The following is a 26,126-nucleotide window of genomic DNA, read 5'->3' as shown; positions in this document are numbered from 1 at the left end:
AGTTTTAAGAAAGATCAATGTATTTACCTGGTTAACATGTAAATTACACAAAAAAGTTATTTCACTAATTGTTTATGCAAGCTGTATGCAAGGGAGCCCGCAGGATTTTTTGCAGGGGGGTGCAAACCCAGAGCCCCACCCACATATCTCGCCCCGCCCCCTGCCAACACAGCCCCGCCCAAGTCCACCCACCCCAAGCCCCGCCCACACAACCATTCCAGTGTCCCATTACTTGGCTATTTCTCCCCATTTACTGTACACACTGTTCAAATCTGTGTGCATACTGTGTTATGCTTTAGTTCTACAATGATTACAGGCAGTTGGATTTAATTTACAACTTTTATTTCAAACATTATAGCCCAAACACTGAGACATTTACTAAACCTAAACAAAGCAATAGTCTTACAATGAAAACAGACTTGGCATTAAAGCTTCTCTACTTTTGAAACTCACATTCAATGAAACGGCATTGAAACCCACATTCAAAGAAAATGCATCTGGCCAGTGGCAGGTTATTTACCTTTGAACTGTTTAAGCAATAGGCTCCTTGCACACCGTTAGGGCCATGCAAAAGTTATTTGATTTACCTGATTGTATTAATTATAATATATAATTGAATTATATCCCTTGTATTATACAGCAACACTTGTTTGAGTGTCGCTGCCGAAGTAAAAGTAATCTGAATAATTCCACATTAAAGATATCTGAAACTAATGAAGATGTTGTTGCTAGAAAACTGTATATTTCAGTGTTTCATCTACAAATTCAGTGCCTGCTGCCGTCAAAGAATAAATTGCCTATGTTAAATTAAAAAAAATGGTAAGCTAGTATATTGCAATAGAAAATGGATGACAAGCTGAAAAACAGGTTCATAGTTATTAGGCATCTCATCCAAAGGAGGACATCCTGAGGACTGCAGCATACAAATGTATATGCTGTAGGAATAGAACCTCAAGCCTTTACATTAAGATGCAAGTATTCTACTTGTGGTGCTACTAACATAGCTTTAAAACTTTATACCACAATAGAGATACCATTTGCTAAACAAAATGGTTGCACATTGTAAATAGACTTGGCATGAGCAGCAGTGAACTTCGCTTCCTTAAAAGTCACAGTTCCTTGAAAATGCACTTGAAAATTCCACCTGCTAACTCTAACTTGGGCATTTCACTTTCTCTCTTACAAAGATACCACACCCCTCAAGGCCTCACCCTTAGTGCAAGAAATCTTGACAAAGCCTAAAATAAATAGGGACAGATTATAAATATGGCTCTCAGAAACTTAGAAAATTGCAAAAGTAACAGGATTTGTGTTAGTATGCATTTTTCTAAATGACATGACATCTAAAACTGAAATCTCATTATTTAGCAACTTCAATCCTTTTAAGAGGAATATGGGGCAAAAATCTGGACAGCTGAGGGGTATGCTACCTCCCTCTTATACACACACCAAATAATTCTGGTCAGACTTGAATTAGTTCTGGGAAGGTTGCACTGAACGGCACCGTGCTTGATCTGAAGTGGGTGAAATCCTGGTAGCTAGTGATTGCAGCTCAGCAATGTGGAGCATTAAAGCATTTTTAGCAGAGCATTGTTTCATCACTACCTATTGTGTTTGCACATAAGCTGTAGTTATTTCAAACATTTGCCTTTTTTGATTACTACAGAGTACATTTACCCACCAGAGCTATTGTGTTTTGACTTCAGTGTGGAGCTAGTTGTTGCAGGGCTTGGCTTTTAAGTAAGGTAGCAATGCTTATTTACCACATACCATTAAAGCCACCCAACTACAAGTGTACTAACACACAGACACTGGTCTCCAATAAAATGTAATGAGCTTCTGAAAACGCTGTTATCCTGTCCTTTTATTACAAATACTGTCATATGCATTTCAACACCCAAGGCTTATACATTATCTAGCTATGTAAATATTCTCTGCATGGCAACAACGAAAAGGCTTTCAATACTGGCAATTCTTCAACAATATGCTTACTAAAGCTTACTTGCATCTTACAATGTCCGACAAGCTTACTAAAGCTTACTTGCATCTTACAATCTCCGACAAGCTTACCTGATGTTCATTAAACCATGGCTACTTAAACAGAGCAACAGGACACTGTGATAGCATGCAGTTCCTGAATAATAAGAAGCATAAATCAACAGTATAAAAATCTGATAGAAAACCAGAACATTTTGCAAAATCAAGGACAGATGAAAAGCCACGGTCGTATTTGTGATCTACCTTGGATGGGGGAATACTCTGCACACTTACTGCATAACTGCTTTTTGCCTTCCTTGGACACATCCCGAGCCACTACAATGGGGGCTGGGGTGCAATAAGTATGTCATAATTTGAAATGTCTCTGGCTGACTGTGATGGCTCTGACACTCCTACCTCTCAACTTCAGAGCAAGAAATCTGGACAAAGCCATACATAGAACTAGAAGTGGGACACAGGCCCAAAAATAAGGCCAATTTTTAAATATTGCTCTTATTAACTTAATAGAACAGGTAGATCTTGCATTAGTACAAATTTTCTGAAGGGTATAAAATCTGAAACTCAAATGTCTGCCATTATTTTCTAACTTCAATCTTTAATGACTTGCCACTAATTTGCCAGAAACCACAATTTTATGAAAAACAGACCAAAATGTGATGCAAAATACCTGTCAAAAAGGGACACCTTTTAATATTAACAGTTAACTTGAAGCAGCTAACAAAATAAGAGCATCCACATGCATTTCTGAAATAAAGGTAATCTATAACTGATCATTACAGTTATAATTGTAAACCCTCCACATTTTCTTCCAAAATTGCCATTTTGGAGGAGGGATTATTAGGGAGAGCAACATTTTGAGCCAGAATTGGGGACAATTGAGATGTTTGGATATTCCCAATCTGCAAAGTGATTTGCATGTACCTCTCAACCTCTTAATGCAGGAAATCTGAACAAGGCCAAATATATTGGGGAACATACAAACACTACTAAAAATTGCTCTTGTATAAACTTAGACAGTCTTGCATTAGCATGCATTTTTCTGAAGGTTATGACATCTGAAACTCAGAAACTCAGTGTCTGTCATTTAATGGCTTCATTCCTAAATGATTTGCTAGAAAACCACAAATTTTATGAGGAACAAACCAAAAATAAGCAGCAAATATCTATTAATTCTGCAAAGATATGGACAACTGAGAGGTATAGTTCAACCAAGGCTGTCTGAGTTTGATACCCCCCCCTCACAAAATCATGGTCAAATGGAGACTCCCCTGCAGCCATTCCAATGTCCCATTCCTTGGTTATTTTGCCCCATTTACCATAAACACTAATGTGCATACTGCTTTACTTCTGCAATGATTTAGGATTTCATTTGAAAGTTTTATTTTGCATTTTACAGCACAAACCCTAATACATATCTGTTAAAGCAATGCAGTCTCAATGAAAATAGACTAACATTAAAACTTCTCTGCCCTTGAAACTCACCTGCATTAAAACAGCACTGAAACCCACTTTCAGAGAGAATACATTTTGCCAATTGCAAATATTAACTCTGGGCTGTCTTCAAAATCATAGGACCCTCGAACATAACATACACATGCTCTTTGATACACCTGCCTGACTATTACATTATATTCCTTGTACAATACAGTGCAGTTGTTAAAGGGCATTTTAAATTTATTGTTTTGAAAATGTTTCCAGTAAACAAAGAAACAAAATGCATCCACCAATGACAAAATTGCCCAATTCAGAACATTTCCATCATAAAAAGTCTACTCAAGTCCACCAGTATCAGTAAAAAATACACAATCTCTGTAATAAAATCCACATTGAAGAAATTTGTAACTAATAGAGGTTGCTGCTAGCAAACACTTTATATGTCATTGTTTAATCTACAAATAAAGTGCCTGTTACCCTTGAAGAATAAATTGCCTTTGTTGCATGCAGTAAAAATGAAAAGCTAGTAATACCGCAATAGAGAATGGATAGCAAACTGTTAACAGGTTCATAGTTACTAGGTATCTTTGCCAAAAGGACTGCAGCATCCACCCCCTTTACAACACAATACAGCATCAGCAATGCATTTACCTACTGTGGGAGTAGAACCCACAGCCTTCAGCATCTAAAGCAAGTACACTATCTATTGTGCTATTAACAATACAAGCAGACTAAACATAAGCAGCACTAAACTTTTGCTCCCCTGCAGCTCTCAGCTCCTTGTAAAATCTACTCGACACTCAGCTGTATCTCTGAACTTTGCAGCACAAGAAATCTGGAAAAAGCTGAAATTTATTGGGGGGGGGGGGGCAAAAGGCCAAAAACCAGGGACACATTTTAAACATTGCTTGTATAATGTTTGAAAGTTGCTAGAATAAAATGCTGCGTTACCACCATACATTTCACTGCCACGTCTTGAACCCAGGGGACCCCGTGCAAAACAGTCAAAGCAACATACCACTACGCCAAATCAGCTGTTTTGTGAAAGAGGAAGACTGAAACTTTACAATTTAGTGAATTCAGTTCTCACCATAGCACAGCTGTAAACCTTAGCACAAAAGACCTGAACAAAGCCAATAATGGGTGACTACAACCACCAAACATTCAGTGATCAGTTCTCACCATAGCTCTCAACCTCTTAGCAAATAACACCCGGACAAAGCCAGTAATGAGAGAATATAGCCCCCAAACATTTTCAGTGAAATCAGTTCTTACCATAGCTCTCAACATTAGCAAAAAACCTGGATGAAGCCAATAAATACCTGGATGAGGCCAATAAATACCTGAACAAAGCCAATACTGGGTTAATACAGCCCCCAAACATATTCAGTGAATTCAATTCTTACCATAACTCTCAACCCTAGCACAAAACCTGGATGATGCCAATAATGGGGGGAATACAGTCCCAAACACAGGGATACATTTCAAATATTCTTCTTGTCCACTCAGAAAATTGCTAGAATAACAACTTGCTTTTGTTACCATACACTTTCTAAAGAATATGAAGTCCGATATTGAAATGTGTCCATTTTTTTCACATTTATTAACCAGGAAAGTCTGACTTTGAAAAAAAAAAAAAAAGCTAATTTTTTAGCAGAGGCCCAGGGAGAAACACTCCAGACAGCCAAGAATAAAACCAGATAGCATTTAGCTGTCAGGCAACAAGGACACAAATGCAGAAACCACAGATTTTATGAGGAACAGAAAAAGTATGAGGGAAAATCCTGCAACATTTTTACAAATGGTGGTGGGTAGGGAATTCAGGCTCTTGCCACTTGGACCCAAGGTACAGGGTTCAAGCCTTATTCTCTACCCACCACCATGTACACCTGGGGCATCACACACACACACACACACACACACACACACACACACACACACACACCCATACAAGTGTCCCATCTTCTGTTCCTGCTTACTATTCCGTTTCACACACAGCCTCACAATGTTTCACAGCACTGAAATGTCCTATTCTGGTTTCATCCAGTACAAAATAATATCATCTGCATGTAATGCCAACTTTTCTTGGTTATCACACCAATTATATCCTTGCATTTTTGAGACCCTTATTTTCTTTGTCATTGGTTCTAAATATAACACAAATAAAGGGAAAAGAGGCACCCCTACCTGGTTCCTCTGCTCAAACAAAACTTATCAGAGTGGAACCCCCTGCTTTAATTTTTGCCTCCAATCCCTCATAATCAACCTTATTATCTTATCAGGGAATGCAAATGCTTCCATTGCCCTGCTCATAAGATCCCTGCTTACTCTGCCGAATGCTTCCTCTGCACCAAGACCTACCAACAACAGCAGTGTTTTCTTACAATCTGCTTCCCTCTGGATCATGGTTGTTCTATTAATGTTGTCAAATCTTTGCCTGTCCTCCACAAAACCACAGTGGTCCATATCTATCATTTTTTCATTACTTTTGCCATTCTTGCAGCCATTATAGATTTAAACACTATAATCATGGTTTAGAATCAAAATGTGTCTGTATGAAACTAGATCTGATGTTTTTTTATCATCTTGAGGTATTACAGTCATCACTGCTTTCTTCCAGGATGCTGGTGCTTCTTTACATTTAAAATGACTCTTAAAAACTTTCATATCTGTATCACTTTCTTCCCTTATCTTATCCCTTACAGCAAAAACACTATTGCAACTACTAAGGCAGGTACCATAATTATGGAAATAATAATAATAATCCCCACCACAGAACGAAGTATCACCCTCTCTCTCTCTGTCTCTCTCTCTCTCTCTCTCTACATCCAGCCTGTTAGTGACCTATGCTACTTCATAAACGCAAGAAATTTCTTTGAAAATAGCACTGCCGATGTTACTCTCATGTGTCATTCTGTAAATGCCCTCCACTAGTAAGACTAAAAAAATTAAATGCTCCTGAATTAGCATTTCACTTGCATGAAAGGGTTAAATGCACGAATAACTTATGAACTAAAATAATAAACATAATAATAATAATACAACTTTTAACTAGTTTTTTCTCATTAAAACTGTGCATACTGATTTTACTCTTCCAGACACTGGTGATGAGCTCAATGTCTGCTTTCCTAACAGTATGCCTTCATTTTTCTGTTATCTGCAGATCATTTAGTCACGACACATTGTCTGCACCTGAGGAAATCTCAGCATGTGCATGATGAAAAATAAGTTATCGGACACTGGAGCACCTGACTGCATGAAATGATGGATGCCAGGACCTGCGGACAAAAGTTACAGTTTTTAATTAAGTAGGTAACACATACATCATTTGTCAGGTTCCTGCATTCAAATGAGGAAGATGGCTAGTTTTGTTTAATTTGTCAGCTATCTGTAGAAACTGGTAGAATAAAAGGAATAATATTAAACAAGGAGCATCATACTATCCTAACGGAAAAGATCAAACTGCTATGAAAACTTTCATCCTTTGCTGGCAGCCACTTACATCTACAGTAAACTCAGTTAACCGGAAATCAAGCAACCATCACTCTCAAGCAACCGCAAAAATGTCAAAGAAATACAGTACAATTTTCATGTGTTGCACTTTGTTTTCCCACTACAGAAACATAGCTTACGTTTTTAGAGTTTTAGAGTTTTAAAAAGGAAGATAGGAATACATTTCCTCTCTCCCCAACCTGAGAACAAGTCAAAGCAAACAAATAGTATAGGGTACAGTATTATTCAGGCCTATTTTTAATAGTAACGCTCAAGCAACCAGAAACTACAGTTATCCAGCATCTAACAAACTCCATGGGTGCCAGTTAACTGAGAGTTTACTGTACTGCCATTTTGCTTTTGCCTACTTAAGACACTGCTTGAAAGAGTTAAGGCCCTGCTCTTGTTTCACAGATAGGCATTCAAGAAGATAGGAAGGAAGTTTAGTAAGACTTCATGTAGTACTAAAACATTTTACACTTGGTACTAAAGGCTTAGTCCGGCAAGCCAGCATGTAAAACTCTACTGTCAATCATTAGCGGACGGAGTTCCACTGTGGCGACCCCTAACCGGGAAAAGTTGAAAGACACAAACTAAAGGCTTAGTAGTAGTAATAATAGTACCAGAGAAAGGGTTCTTTGTGCTCTCTGGGCATAGCTTAGTTTTATCTGAATATAAAGCTATTCTTAACAAATCTGATGCTATCTTGCTCCTTCTTATGAAGGATGAATTAACCTGCTTCTACAATCCTTCCATATATCTTCTTTGGTGTCTTTATTCAGAGTTCTTCAACCATTTATTAAACTCCAAATCTATTAGAAACACTAGAAGGTTTACTACAGCAAATTATACCTGCCAGGGATTCTTTAATACTAAAATCTATACTCTTATCTGTTCTTCAATAAAATTTTCCTAATTATTTCTCGAAATTAAACAATGCCATATATATATATATATATATATATATATATATATATATATATATATATATATATACACACACACACACACACACATACAATACATTCAAGAAACATATCTATATATTTTTTTTTTACCCAACTTTCTGCTCTATATCTGGAACAATTTATGCTTACACATAAAATATAATGACATCCTCACATCCTTCAAAATAAACTTTGATGATTGGTGAGCCAGTTGTTATCTCTTATGAAAGGTGTCTGATTATCTTTTTTATCTTTCTATCTTTGCCAGGCAACATGATATAGTTTCTTTACACCATCTACTGAAACACTTTCCAGAAGCTGATAGAGTGCCTCTGATGCTTTGTGCTTTGCTATTGCAACCCTGCTCTTAGCCTCTTTGTTAGCCAACCAGTATTTCCTACTAGCCTGGTCTGACTTTTCTGTCTCCTACTTATTCCTGCACTCCTTTCTTTTGATGACTTCCTGGACTTCTGCATTCCACCAGCAGCTTTCCTTATGTACCTTATTTTTATAGCTGGCTTAGCCATATAGCTGACTAACCACCTTCTCTCCTAAACCAAGCATGGCTTTAGACCTCACCAGTGCTACCACTGCTCTCCTCATCTTCGCCAATGTCATAAACCAACATTCTATTATTAGCATTATCAAAAGTGTTTGACATAGTATCCATTCAACAATTTCGTACTGACCTTCCTTCCCTCAGCCTCACCCAGCCCTATTTCATATGGCTCCATAGCTATCTGACTGACAAGCAGCTAGCAGTCAAATGGAAACAAAATCTCACCTCCTTCCTAGCAGTCACTGTCCAAAGATCAATATTACTCCACCTCTTATTCAACATTTTTATCAACAAGCTGCATACTGACACCCACCTCAACAATACAGTATTCCTGTTTTGAACATGAGATAATTTGCATACAGATCTCTCCCCATTAATACTAATATGTTGTAGACTTGCACATCGAAATTCCATATCATACACTCCACTCTTCTTCCTCTTACACTTTTTGGCTGACATATTGTAGACCAACAACGCATATTGTATCCCTCCATCCTTTAAACCCTATTGATTTATCTAATTTCCACCATATAGTTAATCTCTCTCAATATTGTCTTCTGTCTTTGTACTGCCTGTAATGCATTCCTAAAATGTTCTTTCTTCTCAACCCACCTCATCCAGTTTCACTGCTCATCCTTATTTACATAGAACAAGGATGATGATATATCTCACTCCCTGTTATAAGATTATATTTAACAAGTTGTTTGACTTGATTTCATTTTTTTTGCTTACAATACCCTTATTTGGTGTGTTTAGACACGTTGTACAAGAAGATATTTTTATATTAAGATTTATATTCTCAGATCTTAAGAGCTAAGTTAGTAAAAAATGACTTCACATTTCTAACGTAAAAAAACAAATGAATACAGCAACACAGCATGGAACGAAATAAAAACTTTAATGTGGAAAATAAAAACACAATACAAATCAGTAAGCGCTTTCACATGGATCCACTATACTTCCTCAGACTGTTATGCAACCACCAATAATTCATGCCTATTTAAGATGTAAATCATTCAACTTATTAAACAATTAAAATGCCAGTTGTCATAACAACATCCCTAACATTAAAACGTCCACACCCATCACTCAAAGATCTGACTAAGAAATGCATTCTTAATACGAAAAGCACAAAAAGTGCTAGTTTCTCTGTCAAGTCAATGATTTTAAGACACAATACATATATAACTTATAACTATAAATATTTCTCTGAAATGTTTAAATATATAACTATATATAAAAATATATAACTAGCATGCCTATCTAAAACTCATGTAAAACAAAATATATTCAGTGCACTAATTTCCTGTCTTTTAGAAAAGGTTTCAGGCTGACAGCATCATTTAAAAAGAAACTCTTATTGCCTTGCAGCCGAATTATTCATCTTGGTTCAGCTTTTTCAGTAGCATTCCTTATATCTCCCATTCTATTACCAGGATATATAACTTGCATCACACTGAATTTAAACTTGTGTTTATTTCCCATCTGCATCGTGTGTCTAGCTAGTGCACTCCTTGTGTCTTCTATCCTTGTACAGTAAAGATGTTCTCTGCCCTTTTAATGTAAAAAAACACTGCGACTAAACTATTTTCAGAAGATCAGTGTTTAAACAATATTTTTATGTTATGAAAGACTGTTCTTTTCTAATCAGCTTTCTATTTTATATATAAACCAAAAAGAATAGGACTCTCTAAGGACATCCCTGGTTGATCTTCACCTGCACACACACACCTACCTGAAAGTGTCCCATCTTCCGTTCCCGCTTACTCTTCCGTTTCACACACCTACCTACCTGAAAGTGTCCCATCTTCCGTTCCCACTTACTATTCCGTTTCAGGTCCCATCTTCCGTTCCCGCTCGAATAATCCGTCTGCAAACTCCTTTACCTGAAAGTGTCCCATCTTCTATTCCCGCTCGAATCATCTCAAACCTCTAAATCATTGCATGAGCGACAGCGATGATGTCAGCACGCCCGCGACTGGACTGTTAAAGAAGAATGCACTATCTTCTTAAAGAAGAACGCACATACAAAAAAAAAAAAAAAAAAAAAGTTTTTTAAAATGATCTAGTCAGCCGATTCCAGGGGGGTGCAAGTGCACCCCCTTGCACCTGCCTGCGGGCGCCCTTGGCTGTATGTACTAATTAGGATAGAATTAAGAAGGGGATATAATGAGTGTAGGACAGAGAAGTGGTTCAATTCAGAAAAAAATCACAGCTAAGTATAAATTTTATTTAAAAAAGAGTACTGCACAATCTCTGTTTCACCAAAAATGCTGGCAGATAACTTCTGAAGTCATCAGGATGTACAAGAGATATATGAACTGTTAATATCAGCTTCCATCCCTAATGGTAGAAAGATGTCTTCTCTTATTATATAAGGACCTTATGTGAGAGACATGAAATGAATTATTATTGACAACTTCCATTCCTAAAGGTAGAAATGGGGTAGGTTGCTAAACTTAAACATCTCTCATGCATGTCGCTGTTCAAACCACTGTTAAACCAATGGGTTGTTATGGTCTTTGGGATCAGTATGCAGAAAGACTACTGCACACGAGCTTCAGTATACCTCCATCCAGGTCCACGGAATCAGGTGTGGTCTGATAATAACTTCAATGAATCTTAATTTATTAACAGACACAGTTTTTATTCCTGACCTATTACCTACATGACCTCTACTGACATGCCCCTATTATCTCTGCCACTCTTTACCTTGCTCTGATTACCCTCACCAAAAGATCATGGACATAACCCTTCACTGGGTGGGCCTCTCTGCTTCTCAAAGTATTCAAACTCACATGAATATGAGGAGCAATGACTGTTTGGTAAGGGACAGGCTACCACAAGAAGCATCATGCTACAGCTGGCTGGTCAAAGTTCCAAACCTGAGGTGCAGCATGGGATGATGTAAATATATGGAATGCGCACAACCATACATCATTCACTGGGCATCTGTCAATTCCCATTTAGCTGTGAATAGCTTACAAGGCACCTGGTCTTTACCAGAAGTAAGGTATGCTTTGCCTTGACATAATTCTCCACCAGATAGTACAACCTCTGCGAGTGAGGCAGCTGCAGGGTCCCAAAGAGCAAAGTATTGAAACAAAAAGAAAACAGGGCCAGCATACAAGGCACCTTGAAAATAAATTTATTGATTGAGGTTCTTGAAAAACAGACCGGTTTCGGCAAATATTTAACAAAGCCTTCTTCAGTGTTTAAAAAAACAACAAAAAATAACCTGTATTTAAATACTCAAGTGAGTCATGTGCTTAATTACATATGCTCATTCAGACCTGGCTTAAAGAGTCCACCAAGTTTAATGATCCATTTTTTCTCCATTGAATTTAATAAAGTATGCCAACCTGATTTGTTATGCCTGGATCTTCTAATTTTATCAATAATGGTAAAACTAAAAGTAGCCTTTGGATGTACCAAAGAATGTTTATATAAAGCATTGGTGTCTCTCTTGTGTCTGATATCATTAAAGTGTTCAGAGATTCGAAGCTTCAAGGGTCTGGAGGTTTGGCCAATATAGAATGCAGGACATGTGCATTTGGCCAAATAAATGACCCAATCTGAGGAACAGTTAGCAAAAAATGTTATACTGAATACTTGAGGGGTGTTTTGACTGCTGAAACTGGTGGTTTTGAGTATGATGTTACAACAGATACAGTGTCCACAAGGGAAGCAACCAATTAATGGATCCCCTGATAATGTGGTCTGGATACTTTTGGTATCTTTCTTCTCAAGATGTTTAAAGTGATTAAAAAAGGCAGATAGATTTTTGCCTTTCCGAAAGGAAAACGAACATCTGTCTCCAAGAATGCCCTGAAGTCTAGGTTCACATGTTAATATGTTCCAATTATGTTGAACAATTTGCATCAATATGTTGGTATTCCGACCATATGTGGTGATAAATCTAGGTGTTACTGAAGGTGATTTGTGTCTAGTTTTGTAATGAAGCAATTCAGTGCGTTCCATCTGGTCAACTGTGTGTTTGGTATGTAATAGTTGACCCATTTTATACCCACGGTCATGGAATCGATGTACTAAATCATCTCTGAAGTATCTATAAGTGTGCTGATCAGAACAAATGCGTTTAATGTGCATGAACTGTGATTTGGGAATGTTTTTGCAGATGTGAGGAGGATGAAAGCTGGTTGCATGGAGAAGTATTTTGGGGGAATTTACAATGAATTTTTGTAGTCAGCGTATGATCAGATGCACGGCAAACCAATACATCTAAGAAGATAATTTTATCTCTATCATAACTGACAGAAAATTCAATCCCCCATTTATTTTCGTTCAAATAAGAAACAAATTCCGAAAAGTATTCTTTATTCACTCTCCATACCAACCAGCAGCCATCCAAATATCTGCGCCAAATGTCCATTTCAATCATGTAAATGCTATGAGAGTTGTCGTAAATAACCTGTTCTTCAAAGTATGCCATGAACAAATTGGCATATATGGGTGCAAAAGATGCACCCATAGCTGTCCCCTTAGTTTGTAAATAGCATTTGTCTTTGTAAAAAAACACATTTTTTGTCAAAACATGTTCTGTTAAACACAACAACAGGGTATTGAAACCTGGCTTGTATATTTCAGTTTTGTTGAGCCAGTATTCCAACGCCTCTAGGCCAGCCCAGTGTGGTATGTTGGTATATAATGATTTTACATCCAATGTGCAAAGTAACCAGTCGGGCTCAAGCTGTGTATCAGAGATAATCTGTAAACATTCCATGGTATCTTGAATTCTAGAATGGACACATTGTAAAAGGGGCTTAAGAAATTTGGTAAGGAATAGAGATAATGGTTCTGTTAATGAATTTCTACCTGAGACAATGGGTCTGCCGGGTGGGTGTTGAAGGTCCTTGTGTATTTTAGGTAGGAAATAAATGTATTGTGGACAAGGGTTGGCAATGGTGAGTTGATGCTGTGTGTTTTGAGTGATGATACCTTCTGCAACAGCTAAACTAAGGAAAGAATCAATCTGTTCCTTGAATACTGGTGTTGGATCAAAGGTGAGTTCCGAGTAATAGCGTGCGTTGGATAATTGGTTTGGGGAGGTAGGAGGGATAACGGTTTTGTTGTTTGATATGATTGTAAAGTTGTCACTTGGGGGAGGGGATCTACAGGGACTGAACAGGAGAAGTTTTGTTTTATTTGGATTTAGGATAAGCTGGGCATTATTGAACTAGGTCTCAGCTAATGAGAAGCAGTGTTGGGTTATGTTGTGAAGGTCTGATAGTGTCTGGGTCGAACATATGAGGGTGGTGTTATCAGCGTATTGTACTACTGACGCATTGGGAATGGAGGATGAGAGCTGATTGGTGAAAAGAGAGAAGAGTAGTGGGCCCAGTATGGAGCCTTAAGGAACTCCCAGCAATACTGGGAGGAAAAGGGATAGTTGGCTATGCCATTTTACTGCTTGTTGGCATTATGACAGGTAGTTTTTAAACTATGTGATAGAGGGGGTGGTGATGTTTAGGGAGGATAGTGTTTTAAGGAGTCTATTATGGTTGACCATATCGAAGGCTATGGACAGATCTAAAAAAAGTGGCAGAAACTAGTAGGCCATTATTTCTGTGGTGGGTTGACTGTGTTGGAAAAGGACATCAGAGCTGTGGTGGTGCTTGGAAAGGTCTGAAACCATACTGATATGTAGTTAGGAGATTGTTTTGCAGCAGGTAGTGCATTAGTTGGGTTCTAGTATTTTTGATAAGGGTGATAGAATAACAATTGGTCGGTAGTTATTGAGCTCTAGGGAGTTGCCTCCTTTGTGCAGTGGTATTATATGGGAGATCTTCTATATAGTGGGTACATTACATTCTGATATTGAACTATTAATTAGAATAGTGACAGGATAGGCTATAACCTCCGCATCTAGCTGTAGGAATTCTGCCGGTACGTTGTCCTCCCCATGGTCGAGTGGGCGTTCGAAAGATATGTATTGAATGGGCATGCCTTCGTTGAAGGTTGGGCATCGGGCTGGCAACTCAACACCATAAAAAACAACTGCCAATTATTAGCAGATCGGATTTCCGCTGTGGCGACCCCTAACCGGGAAAAGCTGAAAGACCAACAACAACAACGTTATCTGCAGCTAGGCTGACACGTTTACGTTCATGGGGGAGTTTTAAAATGGATTTGGTTGATACTGGGTGTAAGGTACAGTGGGGTGTATTGTCCAGTGTGTGCAGATTTGTGGGGTTGGTAGGATATTGCAAGTACTGTTGCACTGAGATTCTGCTAGGGCCTTAACTGTTTCAGTGAAATATTTATTGAACTGAGTGGGGATATTCTCATGCTTGTTTACTGTTACTGGTGTTGGGGTGGTGGATCTGTCTGGTTGACGTATAGAGTTTATAGTGGCCCAGAATTTTAGAGGGTTTTGAGTATATTTCTCCTGGATGTTTTGGTAGTAATTTTTCTTGTCTAGCTTAATCAACTTTTTGGCTTTTTTATGGAGTTCTGAGTACTTTTGTTTTGTTGCTTGGGTTCTGGTTGTATGATACTGTATCCATTATTTATCCCTGTCTTTGAGAATGGATTTAGTTACCTTAGTAAGCCAATGGGCATATTTTTCTTTTATCCTGATGGTTCTGTTGGGAGCATGATGGTTTAATATTTGTAGGAAGGATGAGTTAAAACAGTGGACTGCCTCATCTTGTGGTAGTTGTGTTACTGGTTTCCAATTGCAGCATTTTAGGGCATTTATAAAGTCTTCTTATTATTAAAGATAAACTCTACATGGGAAGACCCATATACAAAAGACTAGCGAGTAGATTATATAAGGCACTAAGGGAATTAAACTGTAAACAAGACAGTATGCTGTGAAGAGAATGGGAGCAGCTTTTGGAGGAGAAAGAGATGAAAACAATGCAGAACACGTGTGTAATGTCCAGATATCCTGCAGTGATGCCACATTTAGTTATTTGCATGGAAGTGTCTCCATAAATTTTTATATACATGACAAAGATCAAAGAATATACTTCCTAATGGAGATGTACACTGTTGGAGATGTGAAGAAAGGGTACTGGGGACCTGGGAACACATTTTTTGGTGGTCATGTTCAAAAGTGGCAGGTTTTAGGATGAATTAAGCAGACATGCTCATAATGAAAATAAAATGTTAAAGTAAGACAATGTGATTAAGTGTAACAAAATGAAAAAAGCAAATATATACTTTGTGGTATGTTTTCGGACAACTTTTTTGGCTCCTGCAGTTGACCAACAACTGACTTCAGAGCCTCTTCTTGTTCACAAAGTCTTTTGAATATGGCGTAGCCTACCTTAGCCTAACTCTGACCTATATTCGGGACTGATGAGTAGTCTGAGTCACCCGAGGCAGCATCATAACTATTGCCGAGGAATAGTTTTCCTACTTGTGCCCCCACATCAGACTGCCCTGTAACATACCTTGGATGGGTCATGCAATGGGCTCTTTGTAGTTTCCCTGATCTCTGTCAGGGAATTCAACAGTGCCAGTGTGTCCCAAGTGAGCAACTCCCTATCAATCTATGAACCAGTGTATCCCAAGTGAGCTCCTCCCTTCCCAGAATGGAAATCAGAAGACAAGGAGAAATGCTGCAACCACTGATATGTGGGCATATGCCACAAAGATTAAAAAATGTTTCTTGATATAAATGTACATTGTTTCCTAATGTAGATGTTGTGCAAGTGTAGTGCTTACCTTGGAAATGCCTCACTTCAAGCTCACACTCACTTATGTAACCCAACATGTCAGAAGAACGTCAGGCAAAGAACACCCTGCAGAATTAAGCAATTGTATACAGTATGAGTACCCACTACATGTCTTCATGTATCCAAGTCACTGGCAATTCAAAGCCTGATGCTGTGAAGCCTTTCAGACTAGAAAGTCAGGACCTACCATTAAATGGCTATGCTGGGATATGTTCTTATTGTGTTGATCCCTTAACATTTCTACAATTTTTATAAGGCTGCTAGAGATGCAGTTGAACTAGGCACTCATGTGTGTATAAATTAATATTTTCTTTTCTGTCCTTAATGATGCTGCATTGCATTTAAGTGTGTATATTCATGTGAGGCTGTTACCATGCACCCATGCTGTGCATGTGATATGTGATTAAATGCCTAAAACAAGTGGAAACCTCTTCCCTAAATAGCCTTCACCCACTAGGGCTAACCCCTTCATTAAAGCATGTATAAATAAATAAATAAGCAAATGAATAACTGAGTGTAAATGACACAGTGGAATGAAAATGAGCACTTTGCTGCATCATGCTCAGCCTTATTCACAGGTCTTAAAGTGCCATACAGCAGTTTCCTGCAGTCTGGACTGCCTCCTGGCTCCTCCTACTGACAGCTCCCTAAGCTGCATTCTCTATACAGTTCTAGAAGGGCCAGGGTAAAAGTAAGGAAGAGAAAATGTAAAAATATTTCCCCAAAAAATTAAAGGAAAGGCAAGGAGTAATGTGAATATTGTTTTTGTAAATATAAAGAATCGGATTACTAGGGTTAGGAGGTTTGGTATTTTCCAGTGGTATAATAAATGTGATGCTGGGGTTTTATGTTTTCAGGATACATGGTTTACATCTGAAATTGATAGGTTGTAAGTTGAGTGGCTTTGGACTATGAACATTGTGTGGAATTTAGGTAAGGATAGTTTTTTTTTTTTTTTTTTTTTTTTAGTGAAGATGTTGAAATTTTGGATTTTGTGAAAGTTTTGCCAGGGACAGCTGTGGTTGTCGATGTAAGGTATGATATGGATGTATATACATTTATAGGGGGTTTACTTGTTTACTTCTTTACTATGATAAAAGAAAGGAAAGGTTTGTTTGATAGTTTATAACCTTATGTTTTAGTTGATATAATGATGGTATTAATGGGGATTTGATCTGTTGTTTAAGAAATAATAATAAAAAAGTGGGATGGATGTAAGGAACGTAAAAGAAGTCAAGATATAAGGTAGATTAAATTTATGGGGTAATAATTTGTGCACCTTTGAAAGAGGAGATAAGAAAACTAAGACTGACTACTTTTTACTGTCTGAGACGGGGTGTGAGGTAAGTAATGAGTTTGGGCCTACTGTTTCTTTTTTTTGGACCACAGATATGGAAGTAATAAGGAGTGTACTGTTGAGGGTAAACATATTTACAGATTATTCTCAAGGTTTACTCGTAAGAAGGTGTTTAAAAGGGAAATAGATTTACTACAGATAGAACACTATTAAGCTGAGGAAATTTATTTGTCATGGACAGAGTGGTGGGTAGTGTTTAAGGATAAGTACAAGAAAGTATATTTAGAATTAGTGTTAGAGAGCAGACATAGTGATAAAGATGCATATTATAAAGTATATAAGGAGATGTTATGTAAGTTAGAAGTAAATTCAGAAATTGTTGTACAGACAAAGGTACTATTTAAAAACCAATAAAGAAGAAAGTTCATCTTTTTTGGCTAAGATGGTAAAAATGACATATGGATTACAAGAGAAGTTGAAGATAAGGGTAGTGGCATTGTGTACAACCATTAAGAGATATTGTATACTTTAGCAATAATCCAAGATGGGATGTGGGCATCACTGGATTTACTCATGGTTGGTGTGATTTGATCATGAGGGTGAAGCCTTGCAATCAAACAAAGCTAACCACGGATAAGTCCTATGATACCCACATCCAGGAGTGGGTTATTCATGTTATACAATGACATTATTCAAGAAGATAAATGCTTACCTTTTCTAAAGAATGTCATTGCATAAACATTCTTTAGTGAGCATGTATGCACTGCTGTTTTACGCAGTACATCCCAGTTTCTGCTGTTTTTTTTTTTTTTTTTTTTTTTTAAATGGGGATGATCCCTGTATTAATATGCATAGGTTTTTTTGTATTGTTTTGTAAGTTATTCCACTAAACAGTTTTGTACTTTAGCAAAGATACTTTTTGATCACAGAGAGATCTATTTTTGTAGCTGGATTTTTATCAAGGGGAATGCTTGATTTACAGTGTCCACGCTGATTGGTCTGGCCAATCAATATGCACGTTTTTTAATATTATAACTTTTACTGTATAATGTTGAGGAATATGTTAACACATTATCAAAGAGGTGAGTGTAGCAAAAGGTTGAAGTGGGGGCTAAAAATTTGATGAAAGGGTAGTAGATGGGTTGATCAAAAAATGACATTGGTTGAGTTTGATTTAGAATTAGATTAAGTAAATAAGGATTCAGTTTCTGATATAGATGTCATAGCACATGATGTGTATAACAATTTGGAAGTACAGCAAAAGAATATAATAATATTATATGCATTTATTGAATGGTTAAGATTGGTGAAGCTAAGGAGGGGATACGTGATGGGATTATTAAGTTTATATGGAAAAAAAGGAGGATAAAGGTGATTTAAAAATCAAGGTTTATTACACTGAATAATGCTGATTATACTTTTGTTATGAAAGTATTACAGGTGAGATTTAATAAAGTGTTAGGGAAGGTTTGGGGAGGAAATGTTTGGTGTTAAGGGAAGATGTAGTCAAGATTTATTGATTTTGGTGAGAGAAGTAGTGGGTGACATTTTAAGTATGAAAAGCAATGCATGTTTAGTGTTGGGGGATGTTAAAATGGTTTCTGATTGTTTGGAGCATGACTGTGGTGCCTTTGAAAGAATATGGGATAAAAGGTAATAGACTGAGTGTGTTGATGTCTATAAAAATGCTAGAGGCAAGGGTTTTGAGGAATGGATATTTCAATTCTTCTGTTGTCACTGAAGGTGGGGGTGAGGCAAGGATGTCCTATGAGAGGATTTATTTTTGCAATGGTTATGACTGCAGTGGGATATAAGATGCAAAGCTTGTTGACTGAAGGAGGGTATTATGTAAAAGAAATTGTAGATATTTTGAATTTGTAGACAACATTGCTATTATAACTAAGAATGAATGGTGAATGGGAAGATTCTTAAAGAGTGTCTGTGATTTTTTTGAAGGATTTGAGGTTAGAGTTGAGTGAAGATAAGAGTTGTCTGTTAGGGGTTGAAGGCAAACTAGAGGGTGTTCATTTCACTATGAAAGAATTTAATTTGTCAGGGATTAGGTTTGGGGAAAAAGGGGCTCGTTGAGTAACAGAGGAATAATAAATTACAAAAGATTAAATAGGTTGGAAAAGTACGGAACTCTCTCAAGTTGTCATATAAAAAGTTTTTTTTCTAATTAATGAAATTATTTTAGGGATAATTGGTTATTTATGAGTTCAAATAAAAAGGAAAGAAAACTTTTACAAGCTGTGGTTTGTTGATTTTGGGAATCTAGGTTGAATCTAGTGAAAAGAGGGTGTCATATCTGAAATAATATGAGGGTGGATTAGGCTTAATTACTCCTATTATATATGCTGCAGCTCTGAGTATATAAAAAGTTTTACTAGAGATAGATAATACAGAAAAAGGAGTTGTTGTACACGTATTTGTTATAAAATATGGGGATTGGTGGAACTGTAAAACTAAAATAAGAGGAAAATTATTGAATGAGTTACAGACATAAGGGAATATCAATATAGAATAAGGTTATGGGATCTGGAAGTGAAGGGTATAAAGGTGTCTTAAAGGGTGTGGTATAACAATATTGTGATGAGGCATTACACTGTTAATCTATGGCGTTGTTGAATGAGGACATTATTGATGTGATTAGGGCTAGGAAAAAGAGATTTGAAAATTTTCTAGATTGCCAAAATTTTTTTTGTGGAGGTTAAGTATAATAAGTAACCAGTAAAAGGAATCTGGTCTATAAAATAATGTCTCAGAGCTTGTTTATATTTTGTAATGAATTAGAAACTACAGGGTGAAGAGAATAAAAATTTATTTTTTTTGCAGAGTAAAAATTAGGTGATATAAAAAGAGTGGAGGATTCAGATATAAATATGATTCTTTATGAGTATTATGGAAACATAAATTAAAAAGTGTAGAACATTTGAATTATATATTATTTGGAGTCATTTTGGAATGTTTGAAAACTGAAAGGGTAGCCTAATGGTTAAGGTGTTTGCCTTGCAAACACAAGGTGCAGGGTTTGAGTCTCACAAGAGATAATTGGCTAGGCTTAAAATGGCTCGCAAGGGCAGTTAGTTTAGTACTAATCTATGAACCTATGAACCTATGAAAGAGGTTTTATTTCATTAGATTTGTAGTTTGGCTGATGTAATGTGTAAAATAAGATTACGATTGTGTTAACAAGAGATGAATGATTTAATTTACTTTTTGTGTAAGATGAGCTAAAGATGTTTAGTATGGGAATAAAGAAGATCTTGTAACTATTGTATACATCTTATATGAATGTTGTATACAGTGTAATAAAGGATCCCTACTTTTTTTCAGTAAGTGCTGTGGTATATTTTACATCCAGCTGAGCTACCACCAACTCAAGCACTTGGGGCCTTGGCATAACATCTCATCCGAACGATGGCATACTCAGCAGTGGAGCTTTATAACCCAAATTGGTGGAAATTATACATGGAGCTACAAATTCACATGCATATACTCACAAACATATGTGCAGACACATACACGCACTTATACACACACACACACACACACACACACACACACACACACACACACACACACACACACACACACACACACACACAGACACAGACACACACAGCTATGAATATTTAACGTTTGCCTTACTTTGCAATGGCAGTAATGTTGATGAGGTAGCCTTCGCTGATTTCCCAGTTCCCAATATCTCCTTTTACAAATCCAGTAATAATGACAAAGGTGAGTACCAGGATATTAATAGCTGTGAAGATTTTGTTCACCCATGCTGATTCCTTTACTCCAAAAGACAACAGACCTAAAAATACAAAATAATAAAATATGTTTTTCAACTAGTATACAAATTTAAAACCTTTTAAAGTTTGACTCAGACTGTGTAAAAATTCACTGAATATAAAAGAAAGAAACTGTTGCCAAAAGATAGCTAAAAACTTTTTAAAAACATACCAGGAGTGAGCACTTTCATCTTTAGACTTCATCAGACTGAAAACTGATCAAAGGACAATCAACAAATGCACTCTGTAATAAACCACTATCAGTAATTACCAAGTAACTTAAACTGAAACAGTTTGTTAAAAGTCAGAGAATATGCATGTAGAAAGTACAGTTGTGTACACTTAACATAAATGTAGATGTTCGAGTGTATTCACTGTTGCAGTCATCACATTTGGGTTATCTGCTTGCAGCAGCCCTCAGTCGGCCTGATTATCTAAGTCTTGGGTCCGGCGTCAGTTGCTGTCTCATCTTTCATGACGTCAGGTAGTCAGGGGTATAAAGCATGCAGCCAACGCCATTACATCAGTTTTTCTTGCCCCAGATGTCAGGTGCCCCACTTAATGGGAAGCATTTATATATATATATATATATATATATATATATATATATATATATATATATACAAGGTTATACCTCCAACAAAAAAGCAAATACACCAAAAAGCTTTTAAGTATAGTAAAGGAGAATAGAGATATAGACAAAAGAAGTCAGGAGGCTGGAGGGAGGGTAACCAGGACTGCAACAGTGAATACACTCGAACATCTACATTTATGGTAAGTGTACACAACTGTACTATGTTTTTTGTGTTTCACTGTTGCAATCATCACATTTGAGTAGATTCCCAAAGCTAAGGATGGGAGGAGGAATTTAGATAGCATTAGGCCCAGCTATAAGGCCCTGCAAGACTGCAGTGGCAAAGCCAGCTCTGGATTTAGAGAAAATTGGCAAATGGTAATGCTTGGTGAATGTATGTACAGAACTCCAGGTAGCAGTTTCTAGGATGTCTCTGCTAGGGACACCTCTGAGAAAGGGTGCAGAGGTATATGCAGCCCTGGTTGAATGGGGTCTAATCCCCTGTGGGATAGGTTTTCCATGGTGCTTATAGCAGAAATGAATGCAATGGCCTATCCTTTTAGAAATGGTTTGCTTTGAAATATCCTTCCCCTCTGCCCCTGCAGCAAATTCCACCAGCAGTTGTTCAGATTTCCTTTGAGGTTTAGTCCTGTCCAAGTAAAATCTAAGTTGTCTGTGCACATCTAAGGAGTGCAGTATCCATTCCCCTTTGTTCTGTGTATTAAAAAAGAAGGTTAGCGAATGAATGGACTGATTAAGAGCCACACCGGATAGCACATTGGGCACGAAAGAGAGATTGGTCCTGAGGAACACCCTGTCCGCATGAAAGATGATGAAAGGCTCCACTGCCATAAGGGCCTGTAATTCAGATACCCTTCTTGCTGAAGTGATTGCTAAAAGGAAAGCTGTTTCCCAAGAAAGGAATTTTAACTCTGCAGTTGCAGCTGGCTCAAAAGGAGGAAGAGTGAGTTTTTCCAATACAAAATTAAGGTCCCAGGCTGGAGTTGGGGTTCTCCTGGGTGGTCTTAATTTTTTGGTCCCGCTGAGGAATTGCTTGAACAGTGGGTGAGAAAAGAGGGGTGGTTCTGTGTTGTAATGAGCTGAAATGGCTGAGACATGAATTTTGATGGAGGAAAAGGAAAGGCCCTTGTGAAGCATCTCAGTTAAGTATTGAAGAAACTGAGGTAAATTGGGCGCTGCTGTGGCCATCCCTTGAGTCTGGTTCCAGGCACAGAATCTTTTCTATTTTTCAGCATAAGATTTTCTAGCACTAGGCCTCCTTGCCTCCAAAATGACATCCAACACTTGTTTACTGAGGGATGGTAATGGAGTGATTAGGTAATTAACCAGGCTGCCAGGTTCAGGGTTTGAAGCTGGGGGTGCAGAATCTGGCTCTCCTGCTGAGACAGCAGGGTAGGGGTCTGAGGTAGGTGCCATGGGGCCAGCTGTGACACACTGCAGAGGGGGTACCATTGTTGGCATGGCCAGTCTGGTGCAATCAGTATCACCCTTGGTTTGTCCTGTTTGGTCTTTAGTAGTACTTTGGAGAGGAGAGGCAGAGGAGAAAAGGCATAAACTGATAGATTTTTCCAGCTGAAGGGCAGAGCATCCACTTTCCAAGCTTGTTTGTGGGGAGTCCTTGTGCAGAATTTGTCCAATTGGTAGTTATCGGGGGAGGCAAATAGGTCTATATCTGGGATCCCCCATTTGTTGATCAACATGTTGAAAATCTTTCATTCCAATTTCCACTCGTGTGGGTCCATGAGATTTCTGCTTAGTCCGTCTGCCAGTGTATTTACTTTTCCTGGCAGGAATTGAGCCTGTAGATGAACTTGGTAGCTCAAGGCTGTGTTCCACAGAGCCATGGCTAGTCTGCAGAGGGGGTAAGAATGGATATCCCCTGCTTGTTTATGTACCACATAACAGTGGTGTTGTCCGTCTTTACCATTAATTGTCCTGAAAGAATGTGGTCCTTGAAGGCTGTCAGAGCATTCTGTACAGCTAACATTTCTTTTTGATTGACATGCAGGTGCATTTGACTTGGGTTCCATTTGCCCTAAATGCACTTCCCTGCCAGGTGAGCCCCCCCATGCATAGTCTGATGCATCTGTTGTTAGGGTTTAGGTGGCAGTGGGTAGAGTGAATGGTAGTCCTTTGTTTTGGTGGCAGGCTTCTGCCCAACAAAGGAATTCTAAGCATAGGCAAGGTATGATAGGAATCATTGCTTCTAGATCCTGAGAATGTTGACACCATAGGCTTTTTAGATACCATTGTAGTTTCCTCATATGCAGTCTTGCATATGTAATTAGTAGAATGCAGGAGGCGATGAACCTCAAGGCTTGTAGTATTTGCCTTGCAGATAGCAGGGTTTTTGTGGCCACTAGTTTGAAGTAAGTTGTCAAATGAATTTGTTTCTCTGTCGTGAGGAAAGTCATCTGGGAAATTGTGTTCAATCTTGTTCCCAGGAATATAAGTTGTTGACAGGGTACCAGATGTGATTTCTTTTCGTTTATGGTGTACCCCAGACAAGTTAGCACCTTTTGTACAAATGCCAGATGATTCAAAAGTATGTTCCGAATTAGACAATCATCCGGGTATGGGTATATTTGAATATTTCTTTGCTTGCAAAATGCAATGACTGGAACTAGGCACTTTGTGAATACCCTGGGCGCAGTACATAAGCCAAAGGGCAGTGCAGAGAACTGATAGTGTATGCAGCCTGCTTTGAAGCGTAGATATTTTCTGCAAGATTCCCTGATTGGGATGTGCAGGTAGGCTTCCTTTAAATCCAATGTTGCCAACCAGGCAACTTTGCCTATCATGGGAAGCAACTGGTGAAGAGTTAGCATCTTGAATTTTGGAATCACCAAAAAGGTGTTTAGGATAGACAGGTCCAGGATAGGATGCCATGAGTTGTCTTTTCTGGGTACCAGGAAAAGTCTTGAGGAGAAACCTTGTCCCTTTTCCTCTTCTGGTACAATCTGAATAGCCTTTAATCTTAAGAGAGTGCTTGCTTTTGAGCCTCTGCCCACTGATTTGGGGGTAGATCTGGCCAACCGTTTGGGGTTGGTAACGTGTGGAAGTGAAATCTGTATCCTTGGGAAACTGTTTAAAACCCATTTGTCCTGGGTAATGAGTTTCCAGCTTTTTGCTTGCAGTGCAATCTTTCCCCCTAAAGGAGCAATCAGTTGAGAAGTGCTTGGAAGTTTTAAAGTTAAGTCATTGAGACAGCTTACCATAGGGGGGGGGGGAGTCTTACTACTCCCTGATTTGGAAGTGGGAGCCCCCCACTGCTTAGTCCTGTGTATACCCTGTGACTGAAGTCTGCGTGTTCTGCTAGTTCTGGGTTTGAACTGAGAAGGCCTGGAAGAGGCAGGAAAGGACCAATTTTTTGAGGGCCAATGCCTACTAAATCTAGGAGGCTGTACTTGTAAGAAATCTTTAACAATTTTCATAGATTTAACTTTTTCCTCCATCTTTTTAAGAACTTCTGCTTTGTCGCCAAACAGGACGTCCTGATTTAAGGGAGCATCTAGCAATTTAGTTTTAACATGATCTGGCAAAGATTGCTCCTTAAGCCAAGCATGCCTTCTAAGTACAGGCCCAGTGACAGCAGCCCTGCAAGATGCCTCTAGTGAATCAAAACCACATTGCAAAGTATGTTTTCCAACCTGTTCAGCAGAATGCATTAAATCCTGTAAGTCCTTATTTTCAGCACAATCAGGAATCAGCATAATTTTCTGTTTAAGCAATCCAATAATATGCTGCTGATACTTTAATATATAAAACTGACAGTTTAAGGCCCTAATGGCCAAAGTTGCAGAAGTGTATACCTTCTTACCCCATCTATCCAGGGCCCTGGAATCTCTATCAGAGGGGGTAGGATTTTTGGCAATAGTAGCCTTAATGCCCTTGGGTCCCTGTGAAATGGTCTCAGGATCCGCAGTAGGATTTTTAAAAAGGAACTTGTGAGAATCAGGAACCCTGTAATATCTATCAGGTTTTCTGGGAGCAGGAGGTAAAAAATCAGGGGCCAAGCTAGATTCCGGAAAGGCATCATCAACAATGTCCAGCACAGGCAGGATAGCTAAAGGCCTGTGTTGGAGCAGGAGTATGAAATCTCTAAGCCTCTTTTTAGAATCAGAGTAATCCTGGCTTTCCCAGTGAAAATGCTTCCTAAGAGTATGCAAGGTTTCACCAAAAGTAAAATCCTCTGGGGGAGAAGCAGAGGGAATAGAGTCCTCTGCATCAGAATCCTCATAGGTAGATAAGTGTAAATCCTGGTCAGAGGAAACAGAAGAATCCTGGTCAGAAGTATCATAAGC

General features: G+C 38.2%; 1 protein-coding gene across 2 annotated transcripts in view; it reads right to left on the bottom strand.

The window, feature by feature from the left end:
• Positions 1 to 26,126, bottom strand: part of SLC7A2 (solute carrier family 7 member 2) — a 1,203,198-nt gene that overhangs the window by 305,635 nt on the left and 871,437 nt on the right. For both annotated transcript variants that reach the window (XM_044062413.1, XM_044062412.1), the window contains one exon: positions 21,085 to 21,250. In XM_044062413.1, coding sequence (XP_043918348.1) covers positions 21,085 to 21,250 — 166 coding nt within the window. The remainder of the gene's footprint in view (positions 1 to 21,084; positions 21,251 to 26,126) is intronic.

The sequence above is a fragment of the Protopterus annectens genome, chromosome 2.part1 (genome assembly GCF_019279795.1).
Source record: "Protopterus annectens isolate FY-2018-M chromosome 2.part1, PAN1.0, whole genome shotgun sequence".
Classification (NCBI taxonomy): Eukaryota; Metazoa; Chordata; order Ceratodontiformes; family Protopteridae; genus Protopterus; species Protopterus annectens.
This window is presented reverse-complemented; position numbering and strand designations above follow the sequence as displayed.